A 25,469-nucleotide genomic window follows, 5' to 3' on the forward strand; every position below is an offset into this window, starting at 1 on the left:
GAATGCGAGCCCTCGTCATGGTGCGAGGGAGCCGACCATGCAATGAAAAAGAGCGATGTCCAGGTGTTTCTTGACGTGATAAATCACTGCTAAACTCTGTGACAAAGGATAGCAAGAACAAGAACGAACGAGCAAATAGTCGTACACGAGTCATCAAGACTTGCGTTTATATTTTATTTAATTTGGATGAAATCCCGCACACGACGTCTGCCTAATGTTATGATCTGGACTGCATTTGTTCACCACTCGTCGTTCGTGATCATCGATGAGTACTCCTAACAAGAATGTCGGTTCGTTTGTTGGGGCCGTTCGGATCAAAATATTTGGAAAGGTGATATGAAAAAATAAGACACGTTTGTGATGGCGCCCTTTCTGAGAAAGCTAATCTGCCATCGGAGATTATTCGAACGGCTGCGATCACCACCACGGGAGAACTTGCTCATCCGGTATTCGCCGCTGCCAACAAACGCGTAGTAAGCGCGGCCGAAGTGCTCGTGAATTGTTTATTTTGGTAATGAGTCTAGGGGCTTGGTGATTCCATGACGCAAGGTTTTTTGAACGGCCAATGAGGTTATGGCACAAACACTTTCTATAGGCTGTGCTTGCTCTCATTCGTGCCTTTCGAAGTCTAACAGATCACGTGCGCGCGACGTCAGTCGGGACTGCTGGTACGCGTATATTCTATTTGAGCGTAGTTATCTTCGTGCGCGCATTGCTTCAAGCTCTACGATATCTGTATCTCGCGCTCTTAGTACCATTGTGAGCGCGAGATGTCCTTGAGCGACGGGAAGTACGTTACACGAAGCATCTGCTGGTTTCAAAGCAAACTCACAGTACCTGGACTTTCTGCTTCGCCACGCAAAATTAAGCAAGTGCGATAGGAATAACTACGACGTAAATTATGCCCGAGTGCCGGGAACAACGCAAGCTAGCTTTTAGAAACAATGCGGCGGGCTCGCGACAACGTAATTTCCAAATAAACCATTGCGTCCCAGGCGGGTGTGGTGCCTCGAAGCGCGTATGACCAGAGTAATGCGAAAGAATGCGGAGAGAGGCACTGCGCCAACGCGATAGAATCGGAATACCACGCAAGTACGCTACGTGCCGATCGCAACGCGCGTACGACGCGTGCACAGTATCGGGGTAGGCAGCGTCAACTCCTGCGCAATGCGTTCGATGATCGACGCGTCAGACGAGTCCCGGCTTTGCCCAGCAGAGTGTCCGCAGATTCCACGTCGCTTCGCTCAGCCGCTACCCCTCGCTATGGCCGCGGTCTTCGGAGGATAGAAGACTCTGTGGATGGCGTTGAGCAGGGGACTCTTGCGACCGCACTCTCCCCGGAAGTCGTCCATGCTGAGGTCCCAGGCCGTGAGTCCGGCGAGCCCCACGTCGAGGGCGAAGCGCGCCTTCCGCATCAGCGAGCGGGGCCCGTCGAAACAGACCCACTGGTCGCCCGCGTAGGCGTACACGCCCGCTCGGGGGTCCAACATCGTCGTCCAACCGCCGGCCTTGATGGCGCTGCATATCTGCGAGCGGGGGGATGGATTTCGAAAGTTGACGAGCCACTCGCGCATAATCACGAAGTTCATCGCAACACACAGCCTATGCCTACTATATAATAAGTCCGACGGTATTGAGAATTTGGCTGCTGAGAAGCCCACTGCCCTTCAAACGTTGGCTAAAAGGAGGCAAGGGCATGCGTGCACACAGATAGACACACGCATGCGTACACGAGACGGGCTGGTACGCACAATATGCAGTTATATAAGATAATCAGAATATTGTCTGTTTTACTTTAGACTGCCGTTTGCAAACGAGGCACTGGAAAATTTCCGGTTTTGCGTGGTGGAATGTTGCGTTAACTTTAGCGGACAGGAAAGGCAAGGGCACCTATGTGTAAACACAAGCCTGCATGTGTTAACAGGAAGCTTTAGCTCGAGCCCAGTTCAGATACCGCTTATTAACATCCATGTAAAACGCAGAAACGCCATTCTGAGATAACCATGCACTGGGCCGGGTTTAATGAAATATGTTGCATTTCAGAGAAAAAGTTAATTTTTAGCGATGGTTGCATGCGAAATATTGATTTAAGATATTAATGTTTTCAAGGGAATTTTCCAAATTTGGTAACCTTGAAAGAAGTAGAAGCAGAAGCTTTACAAATTTGTAGCTCTTTACCAAGAACAGCTATTGTATTTCTGTGAACTGTATCTGTTAGAGCATCCAAAGACGACAAATGTTGTGTATTAGTTTATATCCTACATAAATTTGTTACATTGTTTACAAAGATTTTCCAAAGTCCCACTCACATATTAGTGGTCCATTCGAGAGCCATATATAATAAATCAATTTCGTCCACTTTATAAGTACTATTAGACGCAATTTACGTAATTGTGTTATCGTTTTTCATTGCTGACTTATGGTGCTGTAAACGTGATATTTTCGTTTTCTGAAAACATGCAATTTTACTAAACTTTATTACAAGATTGGCTGCCTAAGTCAAGAATTCGCTATCAACAGTCACTAATTTTCACTTTCTCGTTCAAACGCAACAAATCTAATCAAACTTGTTGCCAGGAAAAACGACTTTTCCTTTAATACCCATCTATTGAGATGTGAGCACCCTCGAGGGCTCGTTCAGGGAATAGCTCTCTCTGGCTCCCTCGTCGTGGATTTACCGCGTCAACACAAAGCGCACGTGCTGTCCGCGCAACCGAAATTTCGGCGTGGGTTTGTCACCTAATGCTAACGGTAATATTACGTTGGGAAGCCTTCGATGCAAGCGCAGTTCTCACAATTCCTACATGCGGAACTTGCAAGGGTAGAATAAATATTTCGTTAAATTTTCATAAACGTTCAGTGCTATTGCGTAGGTTGCGAAGATGCCAAGGTGGAGCTCCGCTCCCTTGAGCCATTGCCCTTGGAATTCGTCGCCTGCCGGTACATGCCGCCGTGCAGTGTGTCGTCGGAAGGTGCACTGTCGGAGCGCTCGGGGCAGGCAACCCTGTGGCGGGTGCAGGAGGGAGAGCTCCGGCTCCGTTGCAGGTGTATTGGTTGACGTAATTATTGGATGAGATAACGAACGCTATTACCTAAATTCCACTGCAACGTATATACGCGTTCAAGCGTATCATCCCTTTAAGATAGTGAACAGCTTTCTAAAAGCTGTTCGCTTTTCTGACAGAAATCGCCACCGGCTTCTGCACAATGTCTTGTTATAGGCGCTAGTCGCAAATTCTTAAATACCTTTTGCCTTAGCATATTCGAGAAAATTGTACACATATCTAATTGAGGCGTGCAGCGCGTTTTTTTTTTTTATTCGATAGCTTACGGGGACGTGCTGTACGCTGCACATATATATTGTGGCGCAATCAAAGTAAATGACGTGTTTACATCCTTATTTCTTGTCGAAAATGAACTGTGAAAGCACAAAACCGGCAGTATCATACGTAAGTACGGTCACAACCAACGCAGCGCTTGTGAAACCGTCTGTGAGCAGCACGATTGGTCCAACGCCGTGTTTCTGTGTCACGTGTTCTCTCGGCGTGACAACATCGTCTGCTCAAAATCGAGCAGTTCCTACGATAGGTTTGAGTGCGAGAGCCCGTCGCGTGACTCGTGCTCTGCACGGGCGGAGTTTTCCGTACCTCGTAGTAAGCGAGGGTGCCAGGTGTAGCCGTGACCGGACCGGGCTTGCCTTTTCCCTTTGCGGGCGCTCCGATGTAGTTCAGGCGAGGGTTGGCCAGAGTGTACGACCGGGCGTAGAACGGGACGCCGAGCACCAACTTCTCTGCGGGTGCTCCCATAGCCATCAGGGTGCTCACCACGTACTCCTGTGATAAATTGTTATCGTCAGAGTTTTGAAATCAAAATGGAAAATGTTTCCTGAGAGCTGGAGGGCGCGAGTGCTCGACCCTTTTGCGTCACCGTGATATTGGTATTTTGTTCAGAGGGGGAAAAAAAAAAGCCAGGTGCAAGAAATGCGAGACTGAGAAAAATAAGCGAGAAGGAAGATGAGAAGATTGTTAGCGTTTCACTTCTTTAAGAAAAAATCTAGAATCAATATTTACACAGCTTGGTTTGAGCTTTTCAGTTATAAATATCTTTTCTCTAGGAGCCTCCTTTCTTGGACAGTGTCACAGGGATATTTGCTCAACCGTGGAGGATTTTATATTTGCTACAAAGAGATTGTCTTGAATTCTTAAACATATTATTTTTGTTCATTTCTTCCAGTTACCTTTACCATTTTCAGTTTTTAATAAAGATAGCCTAATTTCATCAAAATCTTGGCCAATCCCCCACAGTGGGTGTGCGCCATCGCATAAGGAATACCATACCATACCATACCTGCGCTGTACTTCATTTTGCAGAGGCGTGGCGGCAATGGCTGTGCCCAATAATCCCATTTCAACGTGTGTCCCGCCATGGTGACTCGGTCACTATGACATTGCACTGGTGATCACAAGGTAGTGGGTTTAATTTTCATCCACGGCGGCTGCATTCCGAAGGAGGCGGAATGCGAGAACCTTAGATTCAGGTGCACGTTAAATAATTTCAGCAGATCAAAATAACTTGGAGCTCCCCACTGCACGGTGTCCCCAATAACGCATTGCGGTGCATTTGCGGGACGTAAAAAGCAGCGATCTTAATTTAAATTTCACCTTGTATGACGCTAAACGTGCAATAATGATCAAACTGCTATGAGTAGATTGCATAATATTAATAGCTGCAATCGATAGTGATGCGGTGCCCGTGGCCACTTTTCCACGAAGGGGGACTTTGGGTTCATACTTGAAGTACTCCAGTCCGGTTCGAAGTGAACCAGGAATATTAATAAAATATGTATAAACATAGGCAGGCGGTGGCACTTTTAATGTCGTTGTATTCTTCGATGTAACTCTTGTTCTCTTGGCACCCCATATATTCACGTTTCCATGTTTCTTACCCAGAGTTTTCGGATTTCCGCGGCTGTCGTGTCCGTGTGTGTGTCACGTGCCCAGGAACACATTGTTGTGCGAACCCCCGGTACTGTACATTCTTTGTACGTGAACTTTAAAACTGATATCGGAGTTTTCTTGTACTCGTTGTTTCTGTCATTTCCTTGTTTTGTGAACAGTTGCTGCCCGTATGCGTACATTTCCAACGAAAATGCAAGGGACAAAAGTTGTTTTTGAACGCCCCACCACGGTGACTCTCTTGGCAAAATTGTGAATTCGGTGCGGGAAAATTCATAATCTACATAACATGCTCTCATTATTTAGTTCTTATTAGGTACAAAATCGTCACAAGCTGATTACATCAGAGCACAGCGTGTAGGAAGGAGATGGATACGAAACTTTATTTTACCATAAGGGGAGCTAAGTACAAATATACTTAAGAAACGTAGGTACAGTTATGTGTAATTGTTATGATTAAACCATATTTAGCCCCGAACGCAATTTCTGAAGAGTCAAATAAATATAACACCGTCAGAGACATAAGAGCAAGAGATAAGGTGAGCATCTCAGAATGAATGTAGAAGTTACCTTAGCGGGTACTGCAATTGCACGCATAATACACTGCAGCGCGAATACTGTACAGACGACAGTCCTTGCAAAATTAGACGGCAATCGAAAATGTTCGCGGTGCGATGGATGGATGGATGGTTACAACTTTCTTGTTTGTCCGGCAAGGTTTAACGCGACCCGGGCTCAGGTCTCCCACGGAGGAACGTCAAGGCCCTGCCTCAACGCCGCCTCACGGGCTTGCTGGACTGCCCACGTCTGGATTCCGAGGTCTGAGTTGCGCAGAGCGGCGGCCCACCTCGACGACAGGGCCTCCGGAGTAACTGCCATCCCTCCTATAACTACATTGCACTCCCACAGCATGTGTTTGAGTGTTGCTTGTCCTTCCTGGCAAAACTTGCACGTGTCGTCCTGAGGCTTATCTGGGAAGATACGTTTGAGACGGAATGGATTAGGGAACGTGTTTGTCTGGAGTTGTCGCCAGGCGACGGCCTGCCTCCTGTTCAATTTGGGACTCGGCGGTGGGTATATCCTTCTGGCGTTCAAATATGCACTGGTGATGTCGTTGTATCTGGTGAGCCTGTCCCGTTCTGCTCGAGAAGCGTTCGCTATCGTGCGAGAGGCGTTGCCCTGTTCGGCGCGGCGGGTCAAGTCTCGCGCCGTCCGGTGCGCCGTCTCGTTTAGGTTCGGCAGCGCGTCGCCTTGCGTGATGACGCCTTCCGTGGTGCGAGGCTACAATAAATTATGCTAATGCGTGACTCTCAGTAATAAAGACTTCGTAACGTTTTATTTAGTTCGAATAAATGTGCCTCAGCCTAACAACAACAGCAAAAAAAGCCCTTGTTGTGCAGTAGTTCATTGCCAACGTAAATTAACAACTTGAAGTTTTCAGAACAAGTAAGGGTACAAATATGGGTACTGCTCGGCTTTGAAATCGAAGCTATGAGCACTTTTGGGAGGCGCCTAGTATATTCTTAGAAGACGGTAAAGCTATGTGCAAGTGATGACATCATTTCTGGTACTTAAAGGCTGCAGGCCGATTCCAGTAAAAGGGTTACTGGTCCCCCCTCTTAACCCTTTCATGCACGGGCTTTCACTTTGGCCTTCGTCGATAACGCAGTATAACATGCTCTCACTTTCGCGCGATAAGGCAAGTGCAGAAAGCGCAAGGCTGTTTATTGCTAGAAGTGCAAGGGCTTTCAGACGAAAGAAAAGGTTAACGTGCGCTCTGACCATCACCGCGTCTTTTTATGACACAGGAGCGATAAACAACGGCCGCCTCAAGACCGTCGGCGCATGTATCCAAACATCGTATTTTCTGCCCCCGCTGTCGCAGTAGTATTTAGGTTAGTTAACGCGGGCACGAATCAGTTGCTTCTGTGTGGAACAAGCAGACAGTATAAAGAAGGTGGACCCGCTATAGGGTGGCTTTGTGGCAATGACGATCAGCTCTAAAGAACGAGGTAGTGGAAAATCTCCAACCATCTGTGGTTGTACATAGCACCGTAACGGCAAGCATCATGGCTCTTACAGTAGCTGTTGAAACTCTTTAACTGTGCCAAACCTATACGTGAACTTCAGGTGGAATAAAACTTCCGCCTACGTGGTTGGAAAGGGCTGCGCACCTTTCCAAGGTTGCTTGCTAGATCTTAACCTCCTCGGTTCGCTACGATGAAATGTGAACATCGCCGGTACGAGCGTCTTGAAGTCGGAGAGGGGCATCTTGCAAAGCGCGCCGATAGGTATAGCCAACTTGTTCGTTTTAAGGCATAGTCACGGAGTAGCAGCCTAGCTTTACACTGATTAGGCTCTTTATCATTCACAATAATTTGCCCCTGGCCACAGTAAACTGAACGAGTCTGCCTTTAATGAAATCCAACTAATGAAACGAAAACCGAGATTCAGGAAAAACTCTGACGAAGTAGCCAGTCATTTTCGAAGGACGAGAAGTTAGGTTCTATGGAGCATTTGTTAATAAGAGTAAAGGAGTAACTCCTGCGTGAAAAGAAAGAAAAGGAGCGCGCGTGGCACACTTCTCGCTGGAACGCAAAGGGCGGCGTGTGCCACGCTGGAAGCCCGGTCGGCCGGGCAACCAGGTCCTCGGAGTTTGTGACATCTTTATATTTAAACAGCACGAAGTTATCAAAAGTTACCTGCTTGCAATAGTGCAACTCCGCCTCTAGAGTTCGTTCATCAGTTCGACTATTTAGGTGTTCTAAATTTTTGCGAGAAATATACAATGCCGCCGGTGAGAAATTTCTGACTAATTAGGTTAATTAATATTACTTATGTTTCAGTTAAAATTGTGGTGAAAATGCAAGAGGGCAATCTTTGAACCTTGACCAATCGTAATTGACATTTAAATATGGTCGTTTGTTAGGAATCATTTCACCTCATGTTATCCTTTAACTGAAACAAGAATGAAGAACTGGGCCGAAGGTACCGAGATACTTGCGCCGACGCTTTGAACTGTAATATATAACGTGTTCGTCAAATGGATGAACATGTTCTTAACATAATTACGTATCGTTAAATGTTGAACTCCAACTAAAGTACTGAATATTGTGATTTTTCGTGAAAGTATTCTCGTTGTACAGATGTACTGGGAACATTAACGATCCCATGCAGAAGTACCTGCCAGCACGGATTCTTGAACTTTGGTACCAAATGAAAAAAATTATAATCACACAAGATAACAACGTTGAACAAGCCCTGATAACAGCTGTTCAGCTGAGAAAATAGGATAAACTAAAAAATATTTCCCGTCATGGCTGTTTTTGGGAGTGTTTTGAGACTTACAATGCTCATTTCTGGATCGGTCTCGTCCGTGGCACTTTGGAGGGGTGAGTAGTGAGCAACGACAGGGCTCTGGGTGCCGAAGTAGTCGTAGGCCATGACGCTGATGAAATCCGTCTGGCTGGGCGTTCAAGAAATGCAAGAAAATCTTACTGGCACTGACTCTCAAGTTTGCATAAAAGAAATATTGGCTCGCCAACCTGGGCGCCTGCGAAAGTGGATGTCGAGCGAAGCTGTTGAAAACCACCACTGCAGCTGCGGAGGGAGGAGCACAATGCTCTGTTGCTGAATTCCTCCTCTGGCGCGTTATTCAGCCACAGTAGGATGTGAACGTGCGGAGTTCCCCTGTGCTGGAATTCCACAGCAATGCGACCAGCGGCAGCATGCCGCTGCTGGTCGTATTGCCGTTTCTTTTCCCCTTGCCACTCCTCGTATTCACGCTGTTCCTCGGGGGGTCCTAACTACCCGAGCGGTGGTGCAACATCAATGAAACCAGTTGCTAGCCTTGTTATCTTATTTACGAAACGCTAGAGACGTCACTCCGCACGTCGCAAGCTGCCGTCGACGCGGCAGCTTGCGCAACTTTGCCGGGAAACGTATGCGGGGAGCGCCATACATGCCTCGCAATGTAAGCAGGAGCGCCTTATCGTAAGTTCTGCGGTTCGAATGCTTACATTGTGCGTGTTCTTCTTGAAACGAATGCTGTGCTGTTTATTCTATGCACGATACCAAAGAATGTGTCCACTTTTCTCTTCAATGGCTGATGTTTATTTTTTTTTCCCGTGAGGACGACGCCGCGAAAAATCCCGACCAACTAGAGGCTAACAGCTTCGCTCTAATGGGTTAAAAGCTGCGGAAAACACAATATTATGCAGACAACACAACGTGTTGCAACGATGACGAAGTAGTTTCATTTTCCGCTTTTAATGACACGTTGTTTTCCTATAAGACAGAAAGACGGCGTCCGGTAAACACGTGCACTTTTGACGAAAGTTGCAGATCGTGTGCTGTTAAATAACCCAGAAAAAATGAACCTAACTTGGCGGAAAGCATCTTACAAGCCAACAGAACAACAGGCTTCTTGTGGCGTCCACCGGCTATTTCCTTAAAAAAATATGTGAATTGTGAGGATTCCGACAGTATATTTAGTCCCCGAGTGCACTTGTCTTTTTCTTATAGGTACGGGAGAAAAGTATGACAGATGCGGCACGTTTTACTTATCGCGTCTTGCAAAAGAAGCTTGTCAAAGCCTTTATGAGAACACGGCGCATCGCACATCTCGGTCTTAGTTTATACAAGTGTAGCGGAGGTGAATGCTTAGTACGTCTTTGAATGGAAAGAATAATAGTGAGCAAACAAGGTAAGGCCTTAACACGTTCACATTTTGACAAGCACAGTTTTTTTTATAAACAGTTTCTGGCGTTCTCTTTTAGTAAGACGTAATAAGAAAAGAAAGAAATGCTTCTAGGTTCCCGGTGACCGATTCCTACAACTTAATTACTTCAAACAGTAGTTTTGAAGCCGTGACTCCTCCATACGCCAAAACCATAAAACGATACTAAACCGAGCATTAAGTCACAGCTAATGCGATAGACTGGCGATCCTAAACGCACAAGGACAGAACGTCTTAAGCGATAAAAATGGCGTAAACGTACGACTGCACTCGTGCCACGGCTGCGAAAATGCGGAACCAAGACAAACTCTGCCACGTGAACTTAAACTGTGCTCTCCCAAGTCTTCGACAGATGTGCATTATCACTATGTCACGTGGCGAAGACTTCAAAACTCGTGGACAAAGGCGGCGCTCTGCGTAACGTTCGATGTTATCCAGGTAGCTGAGTCACGGGCGCTCACACGACATGAGCGGTGCATCGCGTCCGTCAATTAAGCATTGCCTTTCATTGTGCATTGCGTCGCGTCACGACTAAGTCAAAGCGTGGCGATCGTACGAAGAGCCGATCGAACGCAATCAGCCCACTTTTAAGCAAGTTACTGTTCGCAGAAAACACAGAAGGCAGAATATTCTTACTTGAACATTTCAGCCACATGATAGGCTTTTCTGATGACTTGCACGTTTCCGGCTATTGCAGCTGTCAACAGCAAAGGTGGGTTGAACGTGTCGAACGCCTCTCGGATGTCCTTTAATACGAAAAACAAAAACATGAACTTCTTTACCATCCATTAACAACCTGCATTTTCTGTCATACACAAAATAGAAAGAACGGTACTGCGCTCGATACTGTATTGTGATAGCGTTGGTGCTTAGTCAGGTTTATTAGTCAAGTCTGTAGCATAAACGTTAGCTATTCTAAAACTCTGGACCGTTGCGTGTTAAGAACACCTAGGTGCTAATAAATGGCAAAGAGTGTTTTAATATACTGAGGTAAGGAGGAAAGGCACAGAAGAGAGAAGGCAGAGATGATAACCAGAAATGCGTCTGGTTGGCTACCTTACTCTGGGGAACGGGAGCGAAGGAATAGATCAGATAAAATACTACGGACTAACGAGATGATCGGAGACGAGCCCACATTCGAGCGCTAGTTCTGTTATGTTACCCAATGATTTGTGTGTTCGTCAAAGACGTGCTACCGACCCACCAGTGGAATCCTCCCGCGCCCCTTGCGCTATGACGAAAAAAAAAAAGAAATATGGGGAAGAATGGCTTCGGGAAGGCGAAAGCGCGGTTTTTAGTCCCCTATGTTATTTCTTCATCGCAATCTAAGTTGCAGATTCGACCCACGCAACAATCTCAAAAGCAGAAAATATGTCGCGATTACGCTGTGATTTTCGAGCAGCCTCAGTTCTGGTTGACAAATGACTATATTTGAATTCTATAAAATGCAAAAGCGCTATAGTGCGTTCTAAGGGCTTCTTAGCTTTGAACATGACATAGCTTGGTGTGATTTGGAAAATACAATATGTAAATTAGGCTTGTGGTTGTTAGGTCATCCCACTGGAATCACCAGATTTCTTCCTCAAGGTCTTGCAGTATGCACCGAAGACGGATAAGTTCAAGCCGATAAATCGCTCCCTTTTTTACTGCCTTGTCGGCACTTCTGCCGTCTGAGGTGCACTGTGTTGGAAATTATACTGCACGAGCTTGGCCTGCACTTCCTGTACTGTGATTTTTTCGAAGATACATTCTCGGGCACATGCACAGGAATGCATACAATGCTACAGAAAATTTCCCTTGTCACTCCCGCCGACTAAACCAGTAACATTATTTTAATGCGAAACATGCTTTGCCTCATTCTTGGTACATTGGTAGTGGTAGGCAGGTAGGTAGGTTCCTGCTTCACCTCGCTTTAATGAAGGAAAATAATGTGTGACTGAATGTGGAGTCGAACCTCTGCCTGGGAGCACTGCAGCCGTGTTTTCTAACTACTGGACTACGATCGCTTTTCTTTTCTCATTGAATTTATTACACATATAAAACATACGTGCATAAATTATTTAAATTTAGGCCAAAACAGCCACGGCTGCGTCTGCAAGAGCACTACAAGCTCTTCGCACTGGAATTATTATAGCAAGCAGTTCTTTAAAAGGGAGGCACAATGATACACTTCACCAACATTGGGCGCCATTGGAAGACTATTTGTCTTTAGCTGTGAAATCGTCTTAATGAAATGCGACCTTGAGGACAGAATTGGTTTTGCATTCCGATACCACATGCGAGTTTTCCACAAACTGTGTAACCCTATAAGTAGCAGCATACCAAAAGGCACATCTCTGTGGCATAGGATAGCGCATGGCATGATGATTTACATCGATCATTCATTAAGGTCCTCCGGAGTACTTCCCATAAGCTATAGGCCCCGATCGCAGGCATACTACCCTCGTTCCAAATGCAGCCCGCTCTTTGAAACACTCGGCGCGTGCGACGCGTGCAACTTTTTCGGCTTCGTTCTTCGTGCACAGCTCGCGCTTTGAGGCACCGTCTCAGACTGCACCATCTCCGGGACCGGCCCAATATAGGCAGCACTTCGCTCGTAGCAGTTTACGCTACCTAGAAACAGTGCGACGTTGTGCCGACTTCATGGTCGCCCAAGTTAATAATCTTTTAACACTTCATCGCCGGAGTACAAATGCCATCGTAGTTTGAACATACACCACTTGACTTAGCTGTAGGTAAGTACGAATAGGGAGCACGTAGTCGCTGATGATGGCACAATCCGTGTTTTTCTCGCTTGCGCGCAGCAATCATGCAAGCTCGCGCCGAGCGGCCGGCGTATAGATATTGTGGCTTTGATGCCATACGATCGTCTTCGACATCGACGCCATTGTGCTGCTGTCGTCACTCGTGCGCTCGCTAGAGGTGCGCCTGTAGCGTGCGCCGCAGCGGGCACGTGACGGCGCAGCCAATGCGGATGAACTGGCCCCGCGTCGTGAGTGTGTGAAATGAGTGTATGAAACAAGAAGCCTTGCTGTCCAACGGAACGTCGCTGAGCGATCCTTCGGGTTATGAACTCGTCGCGGCCAAACGAGCGCATCGAGACGCGAAGAAAGAAAACATGGATAGGAAAGGCAGGGAGGTCAACCAGAAGAGCATCCGCTTTGCTACCCTGCACTGGGGGTGGGGTAAAGGGGAATATAAAGAGGAAGAAGGGGAGAGAGTAAGCACTGAGTGTGTGTGGGAGGGACACTATGCACAGGGACACTGCAAACGGTCTCTTAAGGGAAGACACATTTCACTAAAGGGACTCTAATGCTCTCGCAATTTTTTTATTTCTGTATCTCATATAGGTAGATTTCTTCTTATTCAGTTTAAGTAAAATTCCAGAATTATACCAGCCACGTGTGACTGCACAATTATACACATAACTTCCTTCTCCTCTTTCATTTATTGAAATATAAAATTACCTTCAAATAATGCATTTTTCCTGCGTCACCAAATGTTTGGCTATTCTCCTTCATTCGATATGCACCACGCTTCGAAATCATCATCACGACCACCATCATAACATTACGGGGTTTTACGTGCCAAAACCACGATCTGATTATGCGGCACGCCGTAGCGGGGGATTCCGGAATTTTCGACGTGCACCTAAATCTAAGTAGACGGGTGTTTTCGCATTTCGCCTTATCGAAATGCGGCCGCCGTGGCCGGGATTCGATCCCGCGACTTTGGGCTTAGTAGCCCATCATCACCATCATGATAAAGCGGTCGGAGCTGGCGCGAACTGCCAGATTGACTTCAGTACCGCACGCCAGATGAGGTCCAGTTAGTACGGGTTCGGGCTTTGTGACCTATTTGCAATGTGTTAGCCTGGGAAAACTGGGACAATTCACGTCTCACCAAGAAAATATTCTCGCCGCCGTCGCCTCAGGCCTGCCTGAGGCGACGGTGGTGAGAAGAGTGCAGAGAAGAGTGCCGCAAGCTGCGACGTTCCGATGGGACCTCATGTCACAAGTTCGTGCGACCGATCTAATCTCGCAGCTTTTGCAAGCATGCAATAGCGCGCGTGGGCGAGGTGAGGTCATGTCGTAATGCTGCACTTTCCGGCATCCTGCTCCGGTTCCGCTTATTACTCTGTGATAAGTACAGCGGGAAGAGCTGGCTTGACTGCGTCATTCTCGCAGCGCAGTTCTCTTCAAGATACTGTGTTAATGAAAAAACAAAACAATGGATCACCACCTCCAGCCGAGTATCACGAATTAACACTGCAAACAAAAGGAATCCAGCGTCATTCAGGTTGGAATAATTATTTTATAACATGTTAACTTCCATCCCGATGAAACTGGAATGCTGCATATAGTTTCTGGACAGTGAATGTTTTCACGGGTGGCTATATATATATATATATATATATATATATATATATATATATATATATATCCTGATAGCGTTTTTGATTTAACGATGATACTTTAGCCGACCTTCATTGCATTACAAATTCATTAACATTGACTTAACACATTGCTTATCATGTTGGATTAGCACATATTCCATCCACTTTCCTCAATTCAGCATTGATTGATTCAAGCCATCAATTACATAGCTTCAGTTCTGTCCACGCCGATGGCCGTACATTCCTCCGGTAACATGAAATCATTTCAATCATTGATTTCGTTAACTATCACCTAGTAATTACAATATTAAAACATCTAATTAGCCGCATCCGCGCTAGTGCATTTGACAAGGTAGCCCTTCATAATTTTATTAACTCCAAAATTTCCTTGAATGCTAACTTCTTGTTGCGAAAAGTACGCACTATGTAAAAAAAAAAAACATGACCTAATTTGCAGCAAACGTGTTTTGTTTTAGTGTATAATCACTTGAAAATATTTACACCTTTCAGTAGATTTAAGTACAAAAAAAAACTGATGCTGTTTGCAATAGAAAGTTGACATTGCTACTTATTTTTACTGTTAGCGTAATGTCTCCATTTTATTTTACTGAACAATGTACCAGTTGCATCGTCGCTGTGTCACTCACTCCTCTCCATGCTCTCCGAAATCGGAGGTCCTCTGGCTGCGCTGAGGTATGGTACCTCCATCTGTTTGTTCGACCGCATATGTAACATTTTTCGCAAACAATAAAGACTTTGATTGATTGAGTAATTGCGTGTCTGATTGATTGAAGTGGGGTTAAAAACGCATCAAAATATTGCACGGGCGTAGGAGAGACAGCATGCACATCTTCAGCATAAACGCAATCACTGTACAGCATGGAATTGTCGCTGCCCTACAAGCACAACATCAGACTGTATTGAAATCTGTATTGTTATTCGTGCCTTGCTATAAATATTCTCCTAAATCTAGCGGCTTCTCATGTCACCACCGTTCTCTCATCGTGCTGTTTGTGATTTGTTTTCGTCTCGCATCACTAAATCGAGGAGCCACTGACTTCCCGCCGTCGTTCTCGCTTTGCGTTGCTCTATTAAATTATTTGACGCTCACTTGCTTACGGGCTGGCGGACGGGGACCGAAAGAAAGTCGCGCTCGAGCCTGACCTGCAGCAGCAGCACAAAGTTCCTCTTGTCCGGCGTGTTGTCGCGACAGTCGCCGCCGACGCAGCTCGGGTGTTCCCAGTCGACGTCGAGGCCGTCGAAGCGGTGTTCGGCCACAAAGGTCGCCGCGTGGCGGGCGAAACTGCGCCTGGCCGTGGAGTTGGCGGCTAGGGTCGAGTACTTGTCCACGCTGGAGCCCCGACCTCCCAGGGAGAGCAGAACTTTCAGCCGACGGTTCACTTCCTTCAGTGCAAGGGTCCGCTAGAGGGAAAACAAAAGTCGGAGGAAACGACGCAATTGCGCGGTAGAACGGCTAAAAGACACAAAACACTGCGCTGCAGATGCCTGAAATTATATAACTTTCTGGTTTTACAAAGTAGTAAGCATAGTACAGAACGCCTTCTTCGTAGGCTTGTTCTTTCTTACCAGAAGGTAACACTACTGCACGAATCATCATCGGCGCACCTTATGTCGAATGCAGGACGAAGACCTCTTCTAGTGATCTCAAATTATAACTGCCTTATGCTAGACGACACCCAGTTATGCTTGCAAGATCCTAATCTCATCACACCACCTAACCTCTGCTGCGTTGGCAGGCCTCTCTTTTCTCTTAGCACCCATTATACTACTCTCGGAGACTATTGGTTACTGCTTTATGCATACCCGACTTGCCTAATTGCACTTTCGTATATGAATGAATCAGTTGATATTTGCTCCGATAGATGGTGTCAACTACTCCTTTGCACATTAACAACATAGAAATGTATTACACTACACCACAAAGGTAAACAAGACACAATACGAAACGACCTATTCTGAAGATGAGTGTCATTTTTTATCCTAATGTCTACTAGAATCTCGTCTATTTGCATTTGTTCTCTACTCCCTACGGCTTATCTATTGTTTCTCACTGGCCTCTTTGTTTTCTTTCTTTTTTCCTTTTTATTACCGCTGTCACCAACGGATCGAACACTTGTGGCCCCGTACTTAGTTCCTCAAGTTTCTTTCTTATCCTCCAAGTTTCTGTCCCAGAAGTTGATACAGACAGAATACCCTAAGTACTATAAAATTCAATGGCGTGGATAAGCGGCCGTTATTGCCTCGAGAATCTACGTATGTCGGGCAAATTGAGAAAAAAAAGAAAAGCATCGTATTAGCTGTAGGCACTACTCTTATTTGTCCCTGCCTATCTGTGGTACTAGTACTGCCAGCTTTAGAGTGATGAACTTGTATTGCCGTTATCGTATTAACCTTCCGCCTGGCTGCAAGCAACTGGCGCTTTTTATGGCTTTAAGAACTATTACAGTTTAACTGTTCTTTAAAGTTGTGATATTATGCCGCTTAAATGTTTCTGTGGGAACTCTACTGGTGTTTGATGTTGTGGGCGACATATGGACTGAAACATTACAAAAATGGGAGTAGACGGACTATATATTTCATGTCTGATATCTACGTTTCTATGCCTTGACTGCTAGAGGAGCAGGCTGAGACCAAACAACAGCTCTGCAGGTGTACTAGTCATCTGTACTCTCAGGCATAATGCATGTGTTACCTAGTTTGATAACCCAACTGGAAAGAAATCATCTCGTTGCCCTTCGACTAATGTTTGGATTATCTCCTGAGGCGTAATCTGTCGCATTGCCCGGTGAAGAACATCAGTTACCCCTGAGGTTTCAAGCAGACCAGATAGCTCTATATCTGATTGAGCGTCTGCACCGCTCACCGAATGGCCAATCGCTCCTTGATCAACTGATTATCCGCCAGCTTTCTCGCATGGGGAAAATTGCAGCATTGTTTATGGATATTGCTGGTATTTCTGAAAAATGCTGCATCAGTTACGCCTCCGTCTACAACAGATATCACCAAACAGGTATTCCACGTTTATCTATCGATCCCTGACATACACAAGAAGTCTGGTATGCCTGTTTCGGCAATATTCCAAATGGCTCAGTCGTACACGTTCGAAAGATTTCCAGATTATCTCTAAGTATTCACAGATAGTCAGGGCACCTCAGCAGCCTTTTTCTGCCCTTCGACTCGAGCAGGACGTATATATCACGTACCCCATCCAGCCTCGTCAACAACTGCGGAGCTAGCAGCGATTAATGGTGCACTGAAATATATGCAAGAGGAGTTGACCGCACCGAAGATTTGCGGACTCCCGCGCTGCCATTAGCAGATTACTACGCAGTCTAATTGACTGTCCAGTTGTGCGTAGCATTACTGACTCTGCCAACAAAATTGCATCACATGGGGTATCTCTTGTTGCCCAGCGGATGGCCTGGCACGTAGGGATCGTCGGAAATGAAGAAGCTGATTCGCTGGTTTCAACTTGCGCTCATAATGACTTCAGTAGGGCGTACTTTTGGGCTAGTTGGTCCGGTGCATCAATTGAAGTCATAGCGCTGGATTGACACGGACAAGAAAGACGACAGGACGAGCGCATGTCCTGTCGTCTTTCTTGTGCGTGTCAATCCAGCGCTATGACTTCTATTCATAATGACTGTGCCTGTCCTGAATCGTTGTGCAAGCTTGGCACTGATCTGGTGATTCGTCGCCACCTATATCGAGCAGCATTCAGACCAGCGCGTCGCAAATGGAACGTTTCCGCCCCGTGTGCGCGGTCGAGGCTTGCCTCGTCGCGCTAGAGCCCTATACTTCTCAAGCTAAGGGTTGGCTGTGTGCACGTGTTCGAACGCTTATACAGACAAGGACGTGTAGCCAGTCCGTCGTGTACATCTTGCAGTTACTGCAAGGCAGTTCAGCACCTGATATTGGGAGTGTCCCGCTTTCATTGCGCAGCACAAGTCACTAGTGAGGGACTATCATCTTCTTGGCCTGCGGTGTATGACACACGACGAATGCTTGTACCGTAGTGGTTGCACAGCTCACGACGCGATCAGGAGCATCGCGCTCTTACTTTTCAAAAAAAAAAACTAATTTTGGTTCACGTTTGCAGCTTATTTCAATTTTCCAAATGAGAACACCTCAGCCACTATTCTGTTTTAACATTCTGTAGTTGCGTGACCTGCAGTGACCGGCCCTACTGTGTGCGACCTGTGCTGTGCGTGTTCTACTTTATTCATTTAGATTTGTTATCTTCCAGTTTCTTCCATCCTTCGTCCCCTTCCTATCTTCGATTCCTGTTTCTGTCTCCTCCTTTCTGAAGAGTACGCAGGCGTTGTGCCCCTCCCGGTAGCAGTTGCCAACCTGCTCCTCGCTTTCCCTTTCCTTTCATGTGTATATATGTTTTCAAATGGAATAATAATAATAATAATAATAATAATAATAATAATAATAATAATAATAATAATAATAATAATAATAATAATAATTCGTACAAGCACGTATGCCGGCAAATAATGTCCTGTGCGTGTAAAAATGTCAGCATATACATTTGGGTGCCGTATTTGTCCGCCCATCTTTGCCTACGTGTCTCTCATATTTCAAAAGCAGCGTTATTGGCGATACCTGTGAGGTTGAACGCAGCCAAGCTTTCACGAAGCCAGCCAGAAGCCGTGAAATTTATCCAAGGTAGGTAAAGCAACCTAAGTAAGCGGTGAAGCGACCAGCTTTGACTTTCACCAACAAGAGGGAAGTGCTGGCGCAGATAGTGGTGCATATACAGGGCTCCTTTTGATCGTACCTAAGGCCGGACACACTGGTATAAATTAACGGAGAACTTCTTGCGAAATCGTTGTGGAGCTCATGTCTTAATGTGGGCTTAACCTAATGTGGGTTTATTGTATGTGGTACTATTTAAATAATGTCGCAGTTTCGCCCGCGAAGCGAAGCATCGATTGCGATAGCGAATTAGCAGACAGCGATACGAAGTAAGGATAGTGCTTTTATCGGCCGTATCAACTTGTAAACATTTGCTTGCTGATTAAATTAACAAGCACGGTGTCAACGCGCACAGCAAACATCGCACTCGATGACCGCGGACACTGGCTGTCAAAACGCTGAGGTGCGGAAACGCGGCAGCAGCTGCGAGAGAAGTCATCTTCGTGCTGCCTATCCCTTCAACTCAATGTGAGTGCCGACGCACCTGCCCACTCTGCCCACAACGCAGATCGCTCTCAAGATACGGCCGCGCGACCGCGCGCAACCGCCACATGCGCAGTTGCAGCCGGAGTAGAACGCCACCCTTCCTGCCTCCCCTACTCCCGGTGCCTCTCAACGTTGAGTTCCTCGCGCGCCACGGAAGATGGTGCGCTTCCTCTCCGCTTCCGTTCCTTTCGCGCGGTCGAGATTGAGCCGTGGTGGTCGTCTCCTCTCGCAGTGTTTCAGTCGGGCATACAGGGTAGGGGGCGCGGCAGCGGTGTTATCGCGCTTTGACTCTATACGGAACCTCACGGCGACGCCCACATCATCGCTAACGACGATGGCAGAGATGCGCTTGGAGTGTTCATATAATTGCTACTGCAATAAAAGGCACGAAATATTTTGTCAAATGCTCCTGGATTGAGCAGGAATCCTGCCTGTTTTCAGGTTTCATGTTGAGACGAAAGCGGCAAAAGGTGGCGTTCAGTGGCACTGGAAGTTTGCTTCAGGCCATGAGGTCGTGAGTTCAACGCTCGGCTGCCACAAAGGAGTCCAGTTAAGCAAACTGCAAACATCCTAGAAAACGTTGCAGTACTGACAGACAGAAACAAGTGGTTGAAACAGACCGCATGGTGTCTTCATTTTGTGTCTCTCTCTTCTCTCTATCTTCGAGCGTTAAAATGATTTACAATTACGTTTACTAACAGGCCTAACACACAGCTGTTTGCATATTTTGAACGTGTCACAGCATTGCCAAGTATTCGAAAGAATCAAAAGGATACACAATATTGTGGTGCTACTCGTAGATTCCATGCATGTAAATGCAGAAAAAAAGCATCACACAGAAAACAACAGCAATAACAATAAAAATGAACCTACTCACATTGTATAAGTTGTACTTGATGTCAGCATTGTAGTCAGCACTGGCGATATGAAGCGAGTCGTTGTCCAAGGATGCCCATGCATAGATGACGTGCGTGCAAAGCTGCGGGTCGATGTCCTCTGGTGTGTAGTGACCCCGGCCACCCCTGAAGAAAGACCACGCAGGGAAGTAGCAGACCATCTTTGGCCCTTCAGGTTCTTCAGGTGTGGGCTCCGTAGTTGTTGGCAATTCAACATTTCTTAGAGGAGACGCAATAATCGATGACGTCGTGCTGTCTTGCTCGTTTACACTGCTGTAATGTTCGAACAGTGGCTCCGACGCATGCGTCGCTTCTTCTTGATGTTCAAAGGTAAGCTGCTCAGTTGTTGACTTCATAGTTTCCCCCTCTTCGAGAAGGTTTGCTAGAGTGGGTGTATCAAGCGCTGTTATAGTTGCACTGTGCATATCGTTTGGAGTAGTGGGTGAGTCGGGCAACGTATGGGACGCGTGGGTATTTTCTGACTGAGGGACAACCTCTGGAACTGCAGACAGCGGCGTCTTCAGGTTTGCTACTGTTGATGTATAAACAGGAAGAAACGAGGACAATTCATTGGTGTCTTGTTGGTCGTGACGCTGGACGAATATATAGGGTAAGCTGCTGTCGTTTTCAGGCTGTTGCGAAGGAATTTCTGAAGCAAGATCTGGACTCGGAACGTCTTTGGCGTGAGCCTCTGACACTGTACTACGCGGCAGCGGCGCCCCTGTGGTTTGATTTTCAGTCTGCGCGTCGAGATTCGTGCTGGCTTGAGACGCACTTGGCACTTCTATCGAGTGCTGCAATGACAAGTCAAATGTTGAAATACTGAAATCAGCATCTCGTTCCAATTTACTCAGTGTTAATGGCGGTACCGAAAGTCGCGACGTAGTCTTTTCATGTTCCTCCATACCAGATTCAAGCGGTGTTGTTGGTTTAGAAAACTGTTGCTTCTCCGCATGCCTCAGTACAGTGGGCAGAGTAAAAATGGTACTGTGCGCTTTTTGTTTCTCGAAATCTGATTGCGTTGTCTCTGGAGTCCCAAGCTCAGTGGTGAAGTCTTCTCCTGTAGCCTGAAGTAAAAATGAATCCGTACTAATTTTCGCCTTGTCTTCTGATGTGACTTCAAACTGTGTGACAGGCTTGACATTCATTGTTTTTCTCTGTTGAGGCGTATGATTTAAACTTGAAAATGGAATTGCCGTTCTCTCTCGATCTAGATCGTTCGAAGATTGGAGTGTGGGTTCTGGTGTCGGTGTTGCTTGGAGATCTTGCTGCTGGTCTGCTATGAATGCCGGTTTAGGCGTCATAACCTCTTTGGACTTTACATTTTTCTGTGCGACAGAAAGGTAAGCTGTTGTCCCAGAATCCTGATTTAGAGACAACAAGTTATCGTACAAAGATGTTATTGTGTCTTGTTTTCGCTGAACACTTAACAGATCTTCTGAATATGTAGCTTTTCCACTCCACCCTGTCTGGTACTCTTCGATGTGCGATGAAATTTGACTAGTATAAGAGGACGTCGAGGCATCGTCACCTGTTGGCCAGGAGTCCGTGAGAAACTTCGTGGAGGCCTCGGATTCTGTAGCCTCCTCGTTTCTCAGCGTTGTGACGGGTGGTACAGAGCTGAGCGTTGTAGTTATTTCCTGTTCCGGTTCTTCTTGAAGCGTTGTAGATATAAATTCGTCATACTCCAAAGACCAGGACTCCGTGGAAAGTATGGTGGAAGCTGGCAAGGCCTTCCTGTATTGATCTTCCAGCGGTGTAGCGATGGTTGGCGTTGCCGAGGCCACTTGTTGCTGTGACAGTAGAGCAACACAGTTCAGGAGTGGCGATGTCAGCGCCCACTGCCTCACTCTCTCTGGCACGGAAGCACTGGTTAGCCATGAGCACAGGGCTTTCACATCATCCCCCTGCCTGCCTCGCCGCGTTGCAAACTGGGACAGTGAAAAGAAGGCTGCTGCGGCGCACAGTCCGAGCGCAATGCAGAGCTTCGCCATCCAGGAACCGGCGACTTCCGGTTGTCCTTTCTGCAGAGACACCACGATTAGTAATAACCACAGTGGGACAGGAAGGAGAAGCTTGCTTATATGCGTGTTCACTCTTGATTTCCATATACCAGGTGTTTCAGCGAGTACTTTCAAAATTTCTTAAAGGCTGCCTATAGCACATAGCACAATTCTAGTTCATGAGGTGGTCTACTGGAAGCGGCGGACACTACTTGCACAAACAATTGAAATGCATAATCTAATAATGAGAAAAATACTAATTAAGGTTCAGCTAATTACTCTACGGATCATATTGCAATTTACAGAATCTAGCCGTGGAGTTCACTAGGCGGATCCACTTGCAAAAAACTCTAAGGATGACACCAGTTTCGAGATATTAACTCCTGAACTTTGCGGAGAAATGCATTGGTGTTCCAGTTACTTTTTATGAAACAATGCATAAAGCGACGTTTTATTAAGAGAGTAACTGGAACGCCAATGCATTTCTCCGCAAAGTTCCGGAGTTAATTTCTCGAAACTGCTGTCATCCTGAAAGTTCATTCTAAATGGATCCACCTCGCGAACTCCACGGCTGTATATTGTAAATTGCAATATGGGCCATAAGGTAACTAGTTAAGCCTTAATTGGTGAATTTTTGTTAATTAGTCGTTTTTGTGTCTCACTTTTTTGCGCAAGTAATGTACGCTTCTTCGAGTAGACCAGCTGATGAACTGGAATTGTGCTATTTGCCAAAGACAAACTTAAAAAAATGTTGAAAGTGTTCGCTGAAACGCCCTGTATATAACTGGTGCTTGGGAGAAGCTTCCTTGTTCTGAACAAGTATTACTGGGTGTAGTGAGAACGTCCAGCACTGGTAGTAGTAGCCGATACCGGGAAAACCACCCTAAGGTCATTGCCGCTTAAAACACTTCTGAGGCAGCAGCTGCTTGTTCCTTATTTAAGCTCTAATTTAGAGAGTCCTTTTAGAGGGAGTAAACCAACTCTTGTTGGACACAAGGCGAGTAATACTCTAACAGGTATTAGCAGCGCTTTCAAACATGAACCTGTGCTTACATACGAAAAGCCGTGTGAAACATACAACGTTGTAAAGCAAAAATACTGCGCACGCAGACCAAGTGTCTCGTAAGTTTGCAATCATTACTTGTGTGTAGTCGCAAGTAAGGCCTTTCAAATGACATATTTTAGACAAAGATGAAGTTCTTAAGGGCAGCATGATATAGCCGTGTAAAGTGAAGATATCATAGTGGTGTCAGAAAGAAGGAAGTGAACATAGATTCCAGTGGCAAGAATAAAAAGGGACTTCATTGTGCACAGGAGGTGAAACACTAAACTAAATGAAATTTTAAAGCAAGACGGCATAGGTTACAAAGTGTAAAATGGCAAAAGTGGGGAGCAAAATTCACGAGAAACAGCAACCGCTCATGCATCGTATCGAAGCCCCGCATGCAATTGGCAAGAAAGGCTATGGCTGTCCGCAATAGTGCGCCGACTTGGCCAATTTCGTGCCGGTACACACTTGTCCCATGGCTAGTCACAGCATGCAGAAATGGCTGATGCGTGATCTTTTCTGTTAGAGATTTTAATATTTGAATGCATCAAGAAATAAATTTCCTATTGCTGAATACAGAACAAAGGAAAATTTTGCTTGATGACGAAGGTTCCCAAAACACACGACCGGTCGTTTTGTTGTCAATCTCACCAACGGGTGAACGAAAGGGTAAAAGATACGGGATGCATGGCGGAATCAACAGTAGCGTTATTCATGATTGAAGCAATTTTACCAATATTACAAAATTTTTCACTTAAGCTCCCAGTGAATTTTAAAAAAATATTTTTTTTAAGCACGAACATACGTGCGTCCAGCCGAAACTGTGTGTCTCCTTCCTAAAGCTCTGATATTTTGGAAGTCTCTTAAACGGTAATTTTAAAAAAGAACATTTTGGTTTACTTTTAGCTGGAGTAATTTCTCGTATCAGATATTACTGGTGATGAAGAATTATCGGCCACTGACCAAGTCAATGTGAAAAAACACACAGAGACGTTTCGGGACCCGTACGGGTTCCTTGATCACGCTCTAGATCAGACTAGATATTAGATCACACTAGATCACACTCTAGATCACACTAGATATTACTGGGAACGTACCCCATATATCGGACAGGTAATATGATATCACAGTATGTGCAGCACGAGCCCGCATAAGCGGGCTTTGCTGCGACTTGATATTGCCGCGCAGAAAGTTCATCCAAGCTTCATCAGCGACGGGCCACCACTAACTCATTTTCGGAACATTTCGCCTTTGTCTATAACAACTACACGCATACAGATATCATTGGACAATTTATGCCCTTGTCGAAATCAAGCACAAATTACCTCGGTGTTATCCAAAGTCTTATTCTCGCTTATATTTTGTTTCAGTTTAGTAGTAATGCCAGTGTCCTTGGTAGCATTTTTGATAGGTTCAAGCGAGTTATCATTCCTGTAGATAGTTCACCAAACCAATTATTAAGGAAATAATTACTAAACTAGTTTGGTTTTTACTCAAGTTCCAATTCAGTGTTTTTATACACAAATTTACTCTCCACAGAGAGATAAAAATAAAGGTGGGCTATTGAGTATAATCTGTTCTTGGGAGACTTGGTTAACATTTGGTGAAGATATTGTAGCGCAATTAGGACAAGAACAAGGAACAGGTAACCAGACACCCACCATGGGAGCTACATAATCCCACGGTGTCAGGCTCTCACGTTCTTTGTCCTTTTCCTAATTGTACTACTGTGGCTTCACCAAAATGTGGACAATTTTGATGTTAAACTGTGTTAGGTCATTACCGGGTTAAGCGATGTCCATGTTTTGTGCCTGAGAAGCAGATTCAAAATAGTTGCTTTATCGCCTTGAGCAGACACTGCCATATCATTCTTCTTGACCAAGCGAAAATAGCGAACAATGCAGCAAACCAGAGACAAATTTGACGTAATAGTCCTGCGGAAACCCGCTAGGTGGAGAGAAGTAATTTTAGTAACAGACCAATTTCTGACGCGGAAGGACAGAACGTGTAACCAGAGAAAGGAAAAACATGCACTTACCTCAGCTACTGTGCGCTTCCTAGCTCACTCGAAACCCGCACTCACGCAAGTGCATCTGAGACAGCTTTCGCGCATACGCTTTTGTTTTTACCACCACTAATCCGCCGTCTGTCGCTTATCTATGCAGAAGCCCGCTTACGACCCGAGATGGCTGTGCTAGAATAACGATCCGCTCAGCGTAGTC

At 45.8% G+C, this 25,469-nt stretch overlaps 1 protein-coding gene across 1 annotated transcript; it reads right to left on the minus strand.

Annotated features, from left to right (window-relative positions):
- Positions 1-136: 136 nt before the first annotated feature.
- On the minus strand, positions 137-25,469 carry LOC135905856 (uncharacterized). The gene is made up of 7 exons (XM_065436971.2): positions 25,286-25,469; positions 20,178-22,220; positions 15,254-15,511; positions 10,330-10,439; positions 8,304-8,421; positions 3,648-3,833; positions 137-1,526 (listed from the first exon to the last, which is right to left on the minus strand). The coding sequence occupies exons 2-7, from the start codon at positions 22,188-22,190 to the stop codon at positions 1,245-1,247; spliced, it is 2,967 nt and encodes a 988-aa protein (XP_065293043.2). The 5' UTR covers positions 22,191-22,220; positions 25,286-25,469; the 3' UTR covers positions 137-1,244.

This window comes from Dermacentor albipictus, chromosome 8 (assembly GCF_038994185.2).
Source record: "Dermacentor albipictus isolate Rhodes 1998 colony chromosome 8, USDA_Dalb.pri_finalv2, whole genome shotgun sequence".
Lineage (NCBI taxonomy): Eukaryota > Metazoa > Arthropoda > Arachnida > Ixodida > Ixodidae > Dermacentor > Dermacentor albipictus.